General features: G+C 31.0%; 1 protein-coding gene and 1 long non-coding RNA gene across 2 annotated transcripts in view; one reads left to right on the forward strand and one right to left on the reverse strand.

Moving 5' to 3' along the window:
* Window positions 1–7,680: 7,680 nt before the first annotated feature.
* On the forward strand, window positions 7,681–12,024 carry LOC106688799 (putative ankyrin repeat protein RF_0381). Its single transcript, XM_014433438.2, has 3 exons — window positions 7,681–7,886; window positions 9,144–9,249; window positions 9,993–12,024. The coding sequence occupies exons 2-3, from the start codon at window positions 9,169–9,171 to the stop codon at window positions 11,826–11,828; spliced, it is 1,917 nt and encodes a 638-aa protein (XP_014288924.1). The 5' UTR covers window positions 7,681–7,886; window positions 9,144–9,168; the 3' UTR covers window positions 11,829–12,024.
* A 4,732-nt stretch (window positions 12,025–16,756) lies between these two features.
* Window positions 16,757–18,735, reverse strand: part of LOC136796115 (uncharacterized) — a 38,644-nt gene continuing 36,665 nt past the window's right edge. Inside the window, exons 2-3 of the long non-coding RNA XR_010843814.1 lie at window positions 17,723–17,813; window positions 16,757–17,627 (exon numbers count right to left, since the gene is read on the reverse strand). This is a non-coding gene — a long non-coding RNA (uncharacterized lncRNA). The remainder of the gene's footprint in view (window positions 17,628–17,722; window positions 17,814–18,735) is intronic.

Below are 18,735 nucleotides of genomic sequence, written 5' to 3' on the forward strand. Positions count from 1 at the left end.
TGGCATGGTTGAAATAATATATTACTTAGGTCTGGAAATAACAGATTTTTTTATGGGAGGGAGGATTAGTAACTTTTTAAATAAATTTATTTTATTAAATCATGAATATTTCCATGGGGATAGCTCAGTTGTAATTGTTTATCTAGTTTTTGTTTGTCCAAATTGTAATTTTTTGAGGATTTTTATCCTTCATCAATTTATCCAACTTGGATTACTGAACTTTGCCTATCAAACATTCTTCATTCAAAAAAGTTATTAGGATTATAGGACATTGAACATTTTAAAGTTGTTATAACTAAAAAACGTTAAACAACAACATATAATTTTTTATTTGAACAGAAGTTCATATAATTTATACTGTTACATTTTTTGTGTTAGATACACAGTATATTCCTAAGGTACTGGGTCAAAGTGACCAAAAAAAGAACTAAAAAGACCAAAGAAACTTGAAAGAGAGTTGTTGAGATTGTATTGTGTACAGTCAAAAAAGATATCCACCATGCATCTAACAAAATACAATGGGGTATAAATTGAGTTCAGTTTAGGTAATAGTAAATTTGTTTATTTTATTTAAGTCAACATCAACACATATACTCCTTGTGATAAAAAAAATCTTGTGGTGAGTGCTGGAGATTTAAGAGATTTTTACAGCTCTTCAGAAGATATGGTTAACTAATAATTAGAAATATTATTTGAATTTTCAACGATCACTACAGGTTTAATACAAATTTATTTGATTTGAAATTAGATGTGTAATGCATAAAAATTATTGTCGGCAAATAAATTAGTACACCTGATTAAATGCATGCCTAATACCTCATAAAATAAGCCAAAAAAGAAAGTTGAAAGGGAGCAGTAGAAATTATGTTCTGTACAATCAGAAAAGATTTCCACTATGTCTCATTCCTTGGGTCCATATTTTTCTAACTTGCAGCTAATAGAATACTGTATGATATAAATTGACATTTTTAATGAGGTGTAGATAGTTGACTGTAGGTTAATAATTGGAGAACATGGTCAGAGGAGGAGGGGAGTGCAGTCAGTAAAAAGAACATGAATAAACAAAAAAATATTTATTCATGCCAACGTTTCAACCTGAGTTTCAGGTTTTCACTCAGGAGCTTGTAGCAAACGAGTCCCAGCTAAAACTGTTTTTAGCTAAACTGAGTTTTTGCTAGGACCCCTTTGCTACAAGCAACCAGTGTGTTTGCTACAACCAGTGTTCATGACGAGAACCGCACCTAGCCTTGTGACTGATGACCTGGCAATGCAAATCAATGAAAAATTTGTGAAAACCGTCGTTTACAGAACTGTGGAAACATTTTCCCCAAGTTTCACGGAGTTTGGTGTATGTTCAAATTGTGGTGAAGAAGCTTGGTTACCACAAATTTTGTGCTCCGTGGGTTCCGATAATCCTAACAGAAGACAATAGGTAGCAGAGACTGACTGCAGCACTGACCTTTCTCCAAGAATACAGCACAAATGTTAATGCAGTTCTGGATCTTATCGTAACCGGGGACGAGACTTGGGTGAAGCATGTTAACTGTGAAACAAAAAAGCAGTTGAATGAGCGCACAAACATTCTCCCAAGAAACCAGGAAAGTGTTTTCAAACGCTGTCAGCAAGAAAGATCATGGCTACTGTGTTTTGGGAGTCCAAGGGAATGCTTCTCGTTGATTTTCTGAAATGTGGAGCAGCAATTAACTCAGAAAGGTATTTTGAAATACAATTTACAAAATAATTATAATAATAACAACAAAGTTACAAAATAATTGTCGGCAAAAAATTAGCACTAAGGTGTTGTTTTTTTATGACAACGCACATCCACACACGGTCAATTGTACCTGGGCACTCTTGGATGGTTTTGTATGGGAGGTGTTTGACCATACACTATACTGCCCAGATTTGGCGCCGAGCGATTACCACCTCTTCCCAGCAATGAAAAAATAGCTCTGTAAACAACACTTTGATAATGACACCAAACTGCATGCCGGTGTAAACCAGTTGAAATGTTGGTTGAAATCGCAGGCAGCAGATTTCTACAGAGAGGGTTTTAAAAAACGTATGCCATAGTATGATAAATGTCTCCATCTGAATGGCAATTATGTAGAAAAATAGTTTAAGAGTTTACCTTTCAAATGTATATAATAAACTTTGAGTTTTTCAATTTGTGAATTATTTATTTCAAAATGTCTGTTACTTTCTGGACAGCCCTCATAGTTTTTTAAAATATAAATAATTATTGGAAGATTATTGATTGACCGTGTGTATAGATGAACGGAATATGGTCCGGGTGCGGTCAAAAAACTCAAATAGTAAATAATTATACTATTTTTATTGAGCCGTTGTTGACTGCCGTCAAAACAGCTCTGACGAAGCCCTGCAACGTGGGGCGAAACGTTGGCTCAATAAAAATAGTATAATTATTTACTACTTGAGTTTTTTTTACCGCACTCAGACCATATTCCATTCATAAATAATTATATATTTATTTATTTAGTTCATGAAAGGTTGAGAGAATGTGACATATCTTTAGATTAGATAAAAGTGGTCAAGTGATATTTTTGAAAATATGTGAGATTTCGCTATTTAACTATGCCTGAACCAAATCTATGCTTCAGTTTTGAAAAAAAATTGGAAGGTAGATTTGGTTCAGGCATATATTGATAAAAAAAAAAACTCATCTTCACAAATATGTCAATAAATTTTTCCCCCAGCTAAATGATTACTACTACACCATAAAATTACTGGTAATAATCATAATTATAATAACCAACTTATCAATGACTACTATTGGAAGAAAAAAAATCACCCTTTCCTCATCAATGAAAGTAATAAATATTGTTTACCAAAACAGTTGAAAAATAGATCAGCAAAATGAATATCATCTAAAGGAATACAAAAATTTCTGATACCAGAATATTAGTAAGTAGTAAGTATTAAAATTGTGTATTAACATAAACTTCTTTAAAGTGGGGCACTACGTTGGTTAACAATCAATAGTTTTTTTTACTATTTTGTACCTTTATTGACTGCTATCCTGACTATCTTTCTACAGTCTACTTCATACAGTCAACAACCTTCTTCCAATATAAATTTCTTGTTTAGACAACAATATAATTACTATTAAAAAACTATGTAATATATACATACCAATGAAATAGAAAAAATATACGGAATTTTAAAAAAATTATTGAAATAAAAAATAACTTAAAATTATCTACTCACTTTTATCTGTTGTGCTGGTAACTAGAGTATTCTACTGTCAAGTGCCCAGATAATTCTTAACCAGATGTCTATTTTTACTTTTTTTTAAAAAATTGTATGTCTTTACATGTGGATAATTCTTTAAAAAATTACATTTTCTTATCCGAAGCCATTTTGGTAAATTCCAAAAAAAAATTAAGTAAAAATTGAAAAAAATCTTGAGTAGAACTTGAACCCATTTATTATAAACCATTTATAGAACCAATATATCTCTAAACCATCAAAATTCAAATTTAAAGTCAAGAGTCAATTTTTCATTTATCTTAACACTCCTGGAGGCTCTTACCAAATTTTTGAATACTTTTACAAGACATGGGTATTAATAAAAACTATTTTATAATTTTGTTGTGTACTCACATATACCAAAAATTCAAGGTATTTCGAATGGAGATAGGAATTTGATAAACTATTGAAGCCTTTAAAAAAAGATGTTATGTCATTCATCTGATCTCCAATGTTTCCTTCTGAACTTACTTCACTCAAAGGAGTACGAAATTTTCCACAGCATGGGTTGCAGAATTGTTCCCATATTCAAACAAAAAGTATATTTCTCTTCACTATCAGTTTTCATGAATCTGATGAAGGTTAATTGGAGTGTAGCAGGGAAGTATTTTAGTAGTTTTTATTCATCTAGTCTTGATCTTGTGATACAGAAAACCAGTAAATTTGTATAATTTTTCATCTAGGCATCACTGTGTTTTTATTTTGTAAAAATGTGTTGTCTGCTTTCCAACAAATGTTACTTTAGTGTAAAATGTCATTCATCTGATTTCAGATTGTTTTTAAAAAGATGAAAAACTAAAGGTCATGTGAATTACATTATATACTATAAAAAGTCTCCTTTTGGAAAGACAATAAAGTTTTTAAATTAAATAAAAGGGGCTCGAAACATTTTACATGTTAAAGTTTACAATCAATTTTTCAACTTATTATTTTTTTAAATATTGTTTCCAGGAACCGAAAACAAGGGTTGACGAAGATTAAGAGGAGAGAAATTAAAAAAGAAACAGAGGAGGGAAATTTTAGGGATGAACAGCGCTACCGATTCTCCCGACAAAAAAATACCCGCTCAGGGCTTTGAAAATATCCTATTTTACGTAACCGATACTCGCCATTTTACACGCTGCGGAGATTAGTTATAAGTAATAACTAACTATAACTCTATGATTGTTACAATCTTGATTGTACTGCCAAACTAGCTCTGGTGTACTACTATCACACCGTTTCCGTTATTGCGGCCAAAGTGTTAGTCACTACCATGGTGTAAATATTTGTTAGGTACAGTCTTATTGTACTGTCAAACTCTGGTGTAATAGTAGTACAAGTAATGTTAATGATCCAACTTTCATGTTAACTATCACATATACAAGCCTTGTTAGCCACTACCATGGTGTAACTATTTGTTAGTTACAGTCATGATGGTAAAGTCTCACTGGGTCTGGTGTGATATTTAATAATATAAGTAATGTCAGTGTACTTACATTCGTATTAACTGCCACGTTTAACTATCATATTTATACACATTTACAGTGAACTATCGTATCATATCAACCTTACCTACCAGTTGTTACTATGATAGGTGGGAAAACATTGTTCTTATATATTTGAACACAAAGTTAAAATCAGCGACGAGCTCCGAAATAATCCTCCCCGGACCCCAAAAATGAATAAATATGTCAAGTGCCCTGTCGTGGAGAGGGACTTTTCGTGAATGAAAATATTTTTTTATTTTTATTTTTTAATATATTTATTGAAATTCACAATTGTACATTATAATACATTCAGTAAATTTGATCTCAGTTATAATGGAGTCAAATAGGCGTGTAGAGGACTACCCAATGGTAGCACTCTAATGACGTTTCTACACTAGCAGGTCTCGTGGCCATCTTCTTTTTAGGCGCCTTGGAGGATGTCGGGAATGGAAGAAGATGCAAGTTAGAAACTAGTGGGTTTGGATGGTTAGAGAGTTTATAAAGGGAGGTTATAATGGAAGGAATGATATCTGGAATTAAAATATACATATTTGCCCAACTTTTATCAGCCATGAATCCTGAAATAATCCTCCCCGGACTCCAAAAATGAATAAATATGTCATGTGCTCCAAAAGGTTCCTTTTTTGAGTTGAAAGACTAGTGTAACACTGGCCTGGATCAGGCTGATAAGTTTCTATCTACGCCGAGATTTATGAGGTACTGGGTGTATGTTATTCTCGTATCTTCCCACACCGACTGACGACCATTGCTGTCTTCTGCAAGTATTACGAGGCACCGGACCTATCTGTATGGTTATCTGGTGCTTTCACCCACCAGCTCTTATCCAGGCTGCTCGATAATGGGTTATTGTCTCAGGACTGACCTTCACCCAACCAATTTCTACTAGACCTTCACCATTTGGATGACGGCAGCCATCTTGGGAGCGATTTCTGAAACGTCTTTTTTTTGTTTGATATGCGCAAATAGATGCCGAATGCACTTCCATTCTGCCACCTACTGCTGTGAGTGACAATTTTCTAATTTGATCAAATCCCGATTTTTTCCATTTTGTTTTCTAATCATTATAATATTAAAGAGTTAATTATTTCTTTAATTGGAGAAAAAATGTTTAAGTTTGTATATATATTTTTTTATTATATCTAGCACATATGCACTATTAATAATAATTGGGTATAATTGATTTGATTTTATTTATTTATATCTTAACATTAAATTTTTATATCATTCCTTCCATTACAAACTCTCTAACCATCCAAACCCACTAGTTTCTAACTTGCATCTTCTTCCATTCCCGACAATCCTCTGAGGCGCCTAAAAAGAAGATGGCCACGAGACCTGCTAGTGTAAAAACGTCTTTAGAGTCCTACAATAGGTAGTTCTCTACACGCCTATTTGATTCCATTACAACTGAGATCAAATTTACTGAATGTATTATAATGTACAGTTGTAAATTTCAATAAATATATTAAAAAATTAAACTAAACAAAATATATTCATTCACGAAAAGTCCCTCTCCAGGACAGGGCACTTGACATATTTATGCATTTTTGAGGTCCGGGGAGGATTATTTCGGGGCTCGTGGCTGATTTTAACTTTTTGTGCAAATATATAAGAACAATGTTTTCCCACCTATCATAGTAACAGCTGGTAAGGTTGATATGTTGCGATAGTTCACTGTAAATGTTTATAAATAAGACAGTTAATACGAATGTTAGTACACTGACATTACTTGTACTATTAAATATCACACCAGACCCAGTGCGTCATTACCGTCATGACTGTAACTAACAAATAGATAGTTACACCATGGTAATGGCTAACACTTTTGCCTCAATAATGGTAACTGTACGATAGTTCACTGTCAAGACGTGATAGTTATATGTGATAGTTAACATGACAGTTGCATCATCACACCAAAGTTTGATAGTACAATAAGACTGTACCTAACAAATATTTACACCATGGTAGTGACTAACACTTTGGTCGCAATAACGGAAACTGTACTGTCAAGGTATATATGATAGTTAACGTGACAGTTGCTTCACTGGCCTTACTTGTACTACCAACTATCAATTATAACGATTCTCCAACAGCGGGTAAAGTGGCAGGTATAAGTCGGATAAAAGGGGTATTTTCAAGGCTCTGAGTGAGTATTTTTTGGTCGGGAGAATCGGTAGCACTGCTTAAGATATCTCCATTTACTGATTTTGGAAAACACCGAAAATTCTTGTAAAGCCTCCTGTAAAATAATGTAATAAATTTAAAAACAAAATGTTATTTTGATAGCCTCTAAGTTACACTCTTTTTGTTTGAGTTTCATTGAATATTTTTTGCTGGGGGCATGAAAATGTTACTACTTAGGGTCTTTAGTTGTATGGATCCTGAACCGAGCAACAATTTACGACAGTCTTCTCAAATGTGTTGTTAGTTTTGTACGTCAGTACATATTTCCAATATCCATACAGATATCTTTATTACAAAGTATTACATTTAAATTTCCAATATTCATACAGATATCTTTACTACAGTGTATTACATTTAAATTTTCAACCTCCATGTTATATTGTTTGAAATTCCACTTTTTTTCTAAGAATAAAATATGAAGTGATCGATTAAGTTTTTCTGTGTTCTTATTATAAAAAAATATATATTTAATCCATTCTGGTTTCTAAATATTTAAAGCGAAAATCCAATTTACGTGTCAAAACATAGAAAACTACAATTGATTTGAAAAAAGTTTAGTCGTAACTGTGACAAAAAAAAACATTCACAAATGTCATATTTTAATATAAAATGTCGAAAAATGAGTTTATATTCTCAATTTTCGGCTGATCTAAATTCATTTAAAATCTCCTACAACATTTGGTATTTGTTGACTCCATAATTATTAGACAAGAGGAAATAGTGACCAGTATTTTGTCTTGACCTCCGCGAAGGTCAAGGGACTGGTTTGAGATTGGATTCACTCATATCCAAAGTAACCTCTGTTATCATTTACCTCCTTAAACCTCAAAACTTAATAAATCTAACTTATTATTGTTAATGGAAAGATATTTTGATCATAATTGTGTTGATGGTTTCTATAAAGACTATGTGTTTCATTCCATGGTGTGAACAAATCATAAGGTAACTTTTCTTCTTAATATCAATCTATTTTAGACTAGAATTATTTCAGATAACACTATCTAGTTTAATTTTATTGGTCTAAAACAACATTTAAGACCTTAATGTCATCCTATAAATTATTCATTAAAAATAATAATCTATCTTCTTAAGCCATAAAGCATGAAGACATTTCTTGATTTACTAAAAAAAATTACAGATACATAATTTATGCTATAGTTCTCTGCACTTACTTAGCAAAGCTGTCCAATAAATTTTAGAATTAAAGTTTTTAGTTTTAACCTGGACTTTCATCATTTATATTGTGAACTAAACTACTAGTTGTGAAGATTAACCTTTCTCATTTTTTTATATTCTATGAACTATGCTGTTATTCCAAACAGTTCATTATTTCCTGAGAGAAATGATGTTTGTTTAAAGTTTTAACTATACAATTTCATTGTATTAAACCTGTATTTAGCTATATTAAATGATTAATAAATATAATTGATATTGTTTTTAGAATTATGTTTCTATTTTATGATAATTAGTTCTGTTAAGATATAAATTAGATTTTTTTAATTCAAAATGATTAGGTATCAATGGTGAGTTGCCTTCTCTGCTCCTGTAAATTAGATCTGAATAAGGCATGTAATATGAGCTAAAAACATTTGTATATATTAGTATTTATTTTTTTTCTATTCAAAAATAGTACTTACACTTTAACAAAACATTTGTTTTCCATATCTCTCTGATATTTCACTTTGAGCTTAAGACCATTGAAGTATCATGGAGATGAAATTGATAACAAAGATAAATAAAATAAAATTCCTTCATGTGGAGTTTTTGTATTTTCTTAGCTAATTCCTTGAGCTTTTCATCTCTATACTCCATTAAATACCCACTACTTCTGAGATATAATTGCCCTCCTTCAAACATAATTCTTGGAAAGAATTAATCAAAGCAGAGAATCTGGAAATACTGCTACTGTTTCAATTTTAGTGATATCAATAGACAGCATTATGTCTTTTCCAACTATTGTTGATGTTGTTAAATGTTTTACATTTTTAATTTCATTAAAAGTTAACATAAAATAAAGGCAGTGGTAATTGTAAACGCACGTTACTGTACAGCAGATTAAAAGCCCCAAACAAATTTTCAAATATGTTTATTTGTGCCAACAATAATTTAAAAGACTATCTCTAAATAAAGATGGATTTACTATTTCTTATTTGTTTTAATCACTTCTGTTCATTTAGAGACTTATTAATCTTCTTTTAGGATTACATTGAATATGGAGTCGTGAATGTACATCACGCTTTACTCAGCCTGGTTAGCAACAATGAAGTTACTAATTCTACTCTTCCTACCTTATGTTCATGCACAGGTAAGTAAAGGCATCAGTTATACAAATATTGATTGCATTAACATTTCATAGATTAGCTTTAGTTTCATGCCATTTTATATAGACATATTTGCAACTTCAAAATTAATAATTAAGAATACATTGATTATTATTATTTTTCAGTAATAACATTTTATTAGATTTCCCATTTATACTTTTAATCAATCAACTGAAATTAATCAAGTGCATTTCAGATACAATCATATGTCAATAATATTATTTATTTCTTACATAAAAATCTGATGCACACTTCTTTTACTTCTATTTTCAGATGAAATTTATCCTGGTGCACTTCAAAATAACTATTTGTCTATTATTCAGGATGACAATATTTTCCCTTATTATATATATATCCTTTTGTTAATTATAAAATTCTTTCATTACACATGTTTCTCAATTTTTTATTAATTCTAATCATGAGGATAGTTGATTATAAATAAACAAAACCAAACATACTTTAAAAGACATTTTTTTAAAAAATCTGCATTAAAAAAAAATTGATTATATAAATATATAATTTCAGTTTCATAGAACTTTTTGTTTTTGAGTTCAACTGTTTACACACACAATAATTATAAAGTTCTTATTTCATGGTATGCCTAAAAGCTTGTTATTTATTCAGGTATCTGTGTCAAAGAAAAGGACTGGTTCATATAAATTTGTTGATTTTTTAAAAATTATTATGAAACTGTAGCCTCAAGATTGTACTTTTTTTTCTTTTTTAGGGCCCCAAATATAAACCTTCATTATTTGTTGCTGGAAAAAATAATGAAAGCTTCAGAGTCGATGGATATTCGTCTTACCGAGGATTTATAAGTCGTATAGAGAATCTAGTATCACATAAAATAAAGGACACTTATGAGTTTGCTTTGAAACATACTACAATTGCTCCTTCAGCTTTGTTCTCTCAAACTACTCCTGAGAAACTTATATTATTACAGTTACTACAGTCGTTTGATTTAAAGAATAAAACTTTTGATAAATTTTTATTAAATGTTGCCAACTTATGCACTTTTGATCCTCCACAAAAGTTTAGAACTTGGTTTAGTAACAATTTTGATTTTCCTTCAGAAAGAGTTTATCAAATGTTAAAATTTATAGCCAATACTAATCCTGTATTGCATAAGGCCATTGCTAATCAAATATTTTATCTAAATGTCAAATACAAAGTATTTGAAAAAGCAGTTGCTACTGGTGACGTTGAAGTTGTCAAATGGCTGCTAGAACATAGTTCTAGTGAAGATTTTCCCATTGAATCAAAAATAATTGAAGATGCTTGGAAGAGTAGTAGAATTAAAATTATTGTATTATTAATGAAATATAACAAAATAAGTAAACAAAATTTACCTGTGGTTATTGTCAATGAACGATTTCGTAATAATGAAACTTTCTTACATATTGCTTCCCGCTTTGGATATACTGAAATGGTATCATTGTTAATTTTGAATATAGGAGCCAATGTTAATGTAAAAGATGTTGAAGGTCGATCACCATTATATAGAGCAGTTGAATACAATCACTACCCTGTCATCGAAATTTTGGCTGTTAGAGGGGCTGATTTGAAAACTGAACCACTGTTGGCATTAGCTATCCAGAAAGGTTACATAGACTCCATAAAATCTCTTTTAAATTATAGAGCTCCTTTTCAAGTCAAAGATAGTGATGGAGAATTGCCATTTTTTATAGCTGCTAACCAAAATAATGTTAACATTTTTGAAATACTGAATAGTATCAAAGGACCAAAGTATGATATTATCAGTTCTACCAATGACTTTGGTGATACCTTAATGCATGTTGCTGCTTCAAAAGGATTCATGGAATCTGTTAAAACTCTTTATTTCTTAGGAATTCCTGTAAATGCTATAAATAATTTTGGTGAATCAGTTCTCTATAAAGCTGTTGAAAGTCAAAATGTAAAATTGATAAATTTCTTAATTGAAAACAAAGCAGATATAACTATTCCCACTATAAAAGGGGACACCATCATGCATCTTGCTGCCTCTTTAGGAAATTTAGAAATCGTAAAATATTTATCTTCTAAGAAAGTGCGAAGTCCAGTCCATGTTAGAAATGCTCAAGGTGAAACTCCTGTTTACAAAGCAGCGATATCTGGTAACTCTGAAGTTTTAAAATATCTTGTGGGTAATGGTGGTGACCTTTTAAGTCATACTGAAGGAATGACAATGCTACACGATGCAGCTGCTGAAGGAAATGAAAGAGCTGTCACCTGTCTTATTGACAGTGGTATGTCTGTAGATGTTTTAGGATTCTGGGATGTGACTCCTTTGCACTTAGCTATAAGTAATGGTCATCGAAGAATCGTGGAAAAACTTCTTGAAAATGGGGCCAATGCTAATAGCAAAACTAAGAACCTTTGGACCCCACTCCATCGAGCAGTTTTAATAGATGATCCTGATATAATCCAGCTTCTGATTAACAGCAAAGCTGATACAACTGTGCAGAATGGTGCTGGTGACATCCCTTTAACTTTAGCAGAAAAGAATAATAAAAAGAAAGCTGCCAATGTATTACGTTTATTTCCTAAAGAAAAACAAAATTAAGACATCTGAAAGTCTATCCTATGGTCCAGTTAACAGTGAACATACCAGGACCTTCAGTTATAAGTTATATCAAAGAACTTTTTAATTTGCAATTAAATAAATTTTTGATGGATCAATATTATTATTGTTAAGGTAGGAAATGTACTGATGAGCTGTATAAATATTTTGATGAATAAAGTTCATTTTTTATTTTTAATTATAAAATGTATCATAAAAAAGTTGTTGCAGTTCATGCAACATACAGCTTTTACTTACCATCCTACTTTGAGTTAAAATTAATCCTTGCTGGCTTCTAAATGGTAACTTCTTTACTAATGAGACCAGTTGTCATGTTTTCGTGGTTATTATGACAATAGTAAAAAAAAAAGTTATGACCCTTGTAATAACAACCACAGAACCATGAAATCATTTATTTTCTACTTCAGTCAATTATTAAATTATTTCATATTTTATATTTAAACATTATTTCTTTCTGATAACAATGAGAGATGGTTTATTCTTTTAAATAATTAAGGTTAAAGATACTGTGGAGGAAGCATTTTGAAAATTCAACATTTAAACCATGCCAGACTATTTCAATGAAGATAAAACCTAGCTGATATTAAATTTCATTTAGATGTTCCTATTTATAATGTGTTTAATCAATATCATTTAGGGAGATTTTAGGAAATGATAAAAATGGTGGCAGCAGTAGCTTATTACCCTACTACCAGAAATGACTAGGCAGAAAGATAAATAAAAGTTCTGTAAATGTCCTGAGACGGTGTTATAAATTGGATAGTTGCAGGAAATACCAATAATGTTCTGGGAAGGTATGAGTAATTTTTACCTCACATCAACCTCACTAAAGAAACTGATGATAATTACCCTAGAAAACTGTTAAAATCTAATTCCATTGAATGAAATAATTTGAAACTTATACAAAAACCTTACTCATTAAATGCAATGAAAGTACTATAGGATTGGAGTAGGAACTAAAAAGCTTTGTAAGATACTGAAAAGGGATGCCAATGTTAAAGTGTGATGTAAAAATTCATTTTTTATTATATATAAGTTGTTCTGTGGCAAACGGTGAATATATCGATTGTAGTTCTCTAACCGTTATGTACTTGGTCAAAGGGCCAGTTGCCAAGAGTTGGTTGTTGGAGGTTGCCACCATCAAGCATTGTGTGTGTCTGTGTTGTCTGTTCTCACTATAGTAAGAACGTTTTGTTATTTAACCATAACTAATAAAACAGTAAGAAGAGTAAAAACATTTTATTTGTGTCTACCACCCCCCCAATCAACAGGTTATAGGCCCAGGCAGTTCGCGAAATCAAAATTTATAGTGAGTAAAAACAGTTCGATAGTGTTTTTTTTGTGTTCAAATACTTCTTAAAGTAAAAACATTTAATTGCAACCAGTAATATAAAATGGATCTCAACAGCATTAATGAAATACATCAAATTGAGGTTCTGACAGGACCTGAGAAATTTCAAATGTGGAAATTCAAGGTAAACCTCTTCCTAAAAGCATATGGGTTGTTTGAGATTATTTCTAAAGATTCTGAGCCTACCAGAAACCAGTAAAGTAAAGAATAGAATGTCTATATGTAAAATGATGCTAAAGCCTAACACTTGATAGTAACCACAATAAATCAGAGTGGAGAGCTTTGACTTGTACCTCTGCAAGTCAAATGTATTCCACAATATGTAACATGGATGAGAGACATGTTTCTCAGCTAAAGTTTGAACTTTTGTAAGAATTCCTTGATTTTATATTTAAGACTGGCATAGACTTGGCAAGCCACATAAGCTTAATTGAAAATTTGACATTTAAATTGAAATCTTTGGGAAATGATATACCAGATGATATGATTATTTCCAAAATAATAAAAACACTTCCAGAGCAGTATAAATATTTTATAAGTGCTTGGGAAACACAGGCTCTGATAAGAAAAATCTTTCCAATTTAACTACAAGATTGATGGCTGAGGAAAGACGCTCTTCAATTTATACTGAGGGCTCAGACAATCAGGTAGCATTTAAAACCAATGTAAGAAGAAATTGGAGAACTGCTCCAGACAAGAGGAAGTGTTTTTCTTGCTCTAAAGAAGATCATCTGTGCATAAAACCCTGTGGTGTATGTAAAAAAACAAACCACCTAGAGAAGGACTGTTTCTTTCGTAAAAACAACAGTTTCTTTCCTTACTGAAAGATATAAACAATCAACAGAATGGGTGTTAGATTCCGGTTCCACAAGTAGTGAATCCAATGAATACTGTCAAACCTGGTGAATATTATAATTCTGACTGAAAAGTAAAGATGTAGTTGAAAAACGAAAAGTTCAGATCATCTTCAAAAGGATAGATTACCAGTTAGAGATGTTCGAATCTAGAATTCTATGTAGTGATAGTGAAACATTGAATAAAAAAAAAATAAAAATTGAAACTTAAAAGATTTTTATTGTTTTTTCTGTGTACAAAACTAATATTCTAATTTAAAAGTTTCTTTGTAAATGTATGTAAAATAGTGTAAAAAGAAAATTCTGTTAATCCTGTTTTCGTAAGAAACATTATGTAAAACCAAATTTAATACAAAATGAATATTTAAGTGTGTTAAATTGTGATGTAAAAATTCATTTTTTATTATAAACAAGTTGCTCTGTGGCAAACAGTGAATATATCGATTGTAGTTCTCTAACTGTTATGTACTTGGTTTAAGGGTCAATTACTGAGAGTTGGCGGTTGGAGGTTGCCATTATCAAGCGTTGTGTGTCTCACTACAGTAATGATATTTTATGTTATTTAACCGTAACTAATAAAACAGTAAGAACATTTTATTTATGTCCACCACCCCCTGATTCACCAGCCAATATTGTCCAGAATCAGACTGGCTGGAGCAAAATTAGCCATCTTTTCCGGTAGATGGCTAAAATTAATTGTCCAACAGTAGTAGCACTGCTAATTGTTGTCTAGCAAATTGTAATTTTTCTGTTAGTTAAAGTTACATTATAATATGTTCTATGGCATTACAGAGTATATTTATTATGAATAACAGTAATATTTATTCTGTCTTGGGATACATTAGAATTGAAGAGGAATCCTTAGGAAATTTTGAAGATTTAAAATATTCATCTGAAAAGCGGAATTTTTTGTTTTGAGGGTTAAAAGTTGAGAATGGGAAGAGATTTTCATGAAAAGGATTAAATGTAGTAAGTTTCATTTTAAAAATGTAATATTAGTTTGATATGTTTGTGTATTATATTTTTTGGAACAAGAGGCTTTTCGCAATTGAAAAAATACCAATGTTTTCTCTAAAGAAAAAAAAAACATTAGTTCGATGGTGAGGTTTCTCAATTTAAATCATGTAAAAAGTGATTATGGACAGTAGGTGACCTGAAATAAATTTCTCAGTAAGAAATGAAGTTTATGGGCACCTGGCCAGCCGTATTCAGGTAGTTGATTTTAAACCAACACCAGGTGTGGAGTAACACTCAACATCCATGCACCTGAGATACTCTGAAATCAATAAAAGTAAGAAGCAATACACAAAAGAGATCAAAGAATCCAAAACTACAAAGGAATGGATATACCAACACCAGAGGCAAGTCCAGAACTACCCCAAAGAGGAACACCCAATTTAATGACTTTAAAAGGATTTAAAGGATAGAGGGGTTAGAAGTATGCTTTTTTGAGAGGAGGGAGAGAAATAGACCTGATACAGAGAGAGCAGTAATAGTAGAGCATTTGTCAGATAGAAGTCCAGCAGAAGGCAGGCCACCTAGACCAAGTTGAAAAGACAAGTTCGAAAGACCACCGTAACTAAGCTGAGAGGGTTGGAGACCCTGGAGTCGAAAGAAAGGAAACAACATCTAAGGAGTGGCAGAAAGATACATCCAGCACCCCAGATGTCATAATCATGATAGTATTATTCGGTAATTTTGAGTTACAACTAAATTAAATAGTAAAGTCTGTTAAATAACAAATTATCTCCAATATTCTTAATATATTTCCCACTAGTAATTGCCATTATGGTTATACTTGCATTTTATTGTCATTGTATGTTTCTTGTATATATGTTTCTTGTATATATGTTTATATGTATATATATATATATATACAGTATTATAAATATGTTTCCTGTTAGTAGTTGCTATAAATATTTTGTTATTTTAAGGCCAAAAACTTAATTTGATAGTTTGAATACCTTAGATCCCACCTAATTGCCTTAGCTATGTAAATTAGTGCACCCAACACCTTTAGGAAAGATATCCAGTGTTGAGTATACCCTATTTCATCACATGACAGGGGAGGTCTTTGTGATCTAACCTTTAATTGAGATAGATATATAATACATTCTATACATAGAAGGTATTATATGAGGTAACTAACCTATTCTAAACCCTGGTAAGAGAGTCAAGTTTTCATTCCATTGCACTGCTACAAAATAAAAGTCAACTCCTCCATTCCAGATTCAAACCGGTGCCACTTCAGTTCTGAGGCTGTTAAGACCGATGCCTCAACTCCCTTGGCTACCATTGGCCATTTCAAGCCCATAGTATCCACACCAGGTCACACTAAAGTTGAGTTTGTTGTGATCATTCTATAATGATACCCCTCAGCAGGTGAATCCCACTTTAGATTCCATTATGCCATTCCTTATGTAATTGAATGAAATATAATTAAATTATGGATTTAACTATTTAAAAAGTTGTGAATATTCTTAAAACCTAAAAACTAGAGTCATACTTATATCACATTAGTTGGCAAAATAAAATGATATTGTAAAGTTATGCCATTCCTTATGTAATTGAATGAAATATAATTAAATTATGGATTTAACTATTTAAAAAGTTGTGAATATTCTTAAAACCTAAAAACTAGAGTCATACTTATATCACATTAGTTGGCAAAATAAAATGATATTGTAAAGTATTATGTATATTGTTATGTTGTCAATGAAATTTCTTTTATTCATATTTACATTACTATACAAAATTTAGAGATATTTCTCCTTATACATTGATTATCATAACTTTATGTATTATATTTATAGTTTTAGGATAATAGTTAGTATAATAAGGATACTACTACCTATATCATTACTACCAGAGTATATGTTATACTATATGTTAATTGTTGGTATAATATAGAATAATAGTTAATAAAGTTATTACATTTGTAGTTTGTCAATGAAACCTCTTCCTTTATAAATTTCATGTTTACATTCCTATTTGACATTTTGAGGTATTTTTCTCATCTTCAAGAATTATATTTGTAATATTTGTGTTCATTTGTTTTCCTCATTCATTGAATAATAGGAAAAATGATGATTCAAATAGGACAGATATTTCAAATATAATCTAGATTTATAAAGATAGGAAAGAAACTTCAAAATGTTAAGTAGGAATGTGAACAGTAACAGGAATTTACCAAGGAAGAAGATTCGTTCATAACAGAACTGTAAATATAATTATGAGAGATAGTTGACCATGAATGACTGTACCAGGAGAAGATGATTGGCGTGCGGTCAAAATGAAACACAAATAAGTTAATGTAACTTATTTAATTGTGCCAAAGTTTCGGCTAGATTTTCTATCCTTCATCAGAGCTGTTAGCTTGAAAAGCAAACACCAAGTGTGACTTGGCCAACCATCTTCTCCTCTTATAAATATAATGATAGAGGAAACTGTTTTGAGGCAACTATCTATCATCGTTTTTTTTTAATTCAAGACATATAATACTGGTCTTGAAGATGATTGTGACTGAATTATATTCATATAATTCCTCTGCATGGAAATTGAAGTTGGGCTATCACACTGAGGAAAAAATAAACAAACAAAATAAATCAGTGGCATTATAATTAAATTCTATAATCCTAGAATCATAATTATTGGCATTAATGATTACTTACTCAGGTTCTTTACAACAGTGAACAATATGGCAGCACAACGTGTGTATAGGACAGCACAGGAGATCAGCGCAATGCCGCATGATGGGTAGTCCTAAACAGACAATCATAATGGTTCCATGATGTTCAACTGCTTCTGGCCCCAAATAAAACCAATTTGCATTTTGAAATATTTTATCATATTACTTATTTAGCATAGTTATTCTTGAATAATTTTTTATGCCGATCAAAAAATCAATCCCATTTATATAACATATTTTTACAGAAAAAAAGAATTATTAAGAAATAGTTTAACTAAGAATACTTTCAAGATTTTAACTACTGTAACACAAATTTATTGACATTACTTTACAAAACAACAATTGTTTGTAATAATCATTTTTACTTCTTCAATACCTATGGTAAGGAAGCTTTGTGTTCAAATTTTTTGTGAGGAGGAATTAAAAAAATTTTTCCTCAAAATCGAAAATTTTCAGATTTAGTTTGATGTCTAACTGTTGTCAAATTTGTATCAGTATATAATTGATCAATAGTTTATCCAATTTTGATGACATTTTCTGCAATTTGGTATCTTGCTAGTTCCTTTACTACCTTCACCTTCATATGGTAAGCATATTTTTCTTGGAACATTCATTTGAGAGATTCTATAGAGAAGGGCTGGAGGAATCTTTCATGGGACTGGAGAATCTTAAACAAAAGCTATGGGTTCTGGTAAGAATAAAATATTTCATATTTTTGATCATTCTATGGATATAAATATAAAAATATACATCTATTTTTCTTCTTTTTTGAAGAGAGTAATTGATCGCATTATACAAGAAGAAAATTTTGATGGTATTTTCCCTTAGTAGATAATTTAACCGTATGTGGTAGTAGCCAGGAAGATCATGGCAAAAATCTGCAAAACTATAAGCTTACTAGTATATGTTATTTCAAACAACAGAAATACATCTGATCCCGATCACATGCAGCCGTTTTTAGATCAACCTGTACCTGAAAACGCTGTCTCATTGCAA

This window comes from Halyomorpha halys, unplaced genomic scaffold (genome assembly GCF_000696795.3).
Source record: "Halyomorpha halys isolate HHAL.00 unplaced genomic scaffold, Hhal_1.1 Scaffold1207.1, whole genome shotgun sequence".
NCBI lineage: Eukaryota > Metazoa > Arthropoda > Insecta > Hemiptera > Pentatomidae > Halyomorpha > Halyomorpha halys.

Excerpts from the sequence above, each read along its gene's own strand:
- LOC106688799 (XM_014433438.2), top strand. The coding sequence starts at position 9,169 with ATGTACATCACGCTTTACTCAGCCTGGTTAGCAACAATGAAGTTACTA. Across the intron at positions 9,250-9,992 it reads TACCTTATGTTCATGCACAG|GGCCCCAAATATAAACCTTC; the intron begins GTAAGTAAAGGC and ends TTTCTTTTTTAG.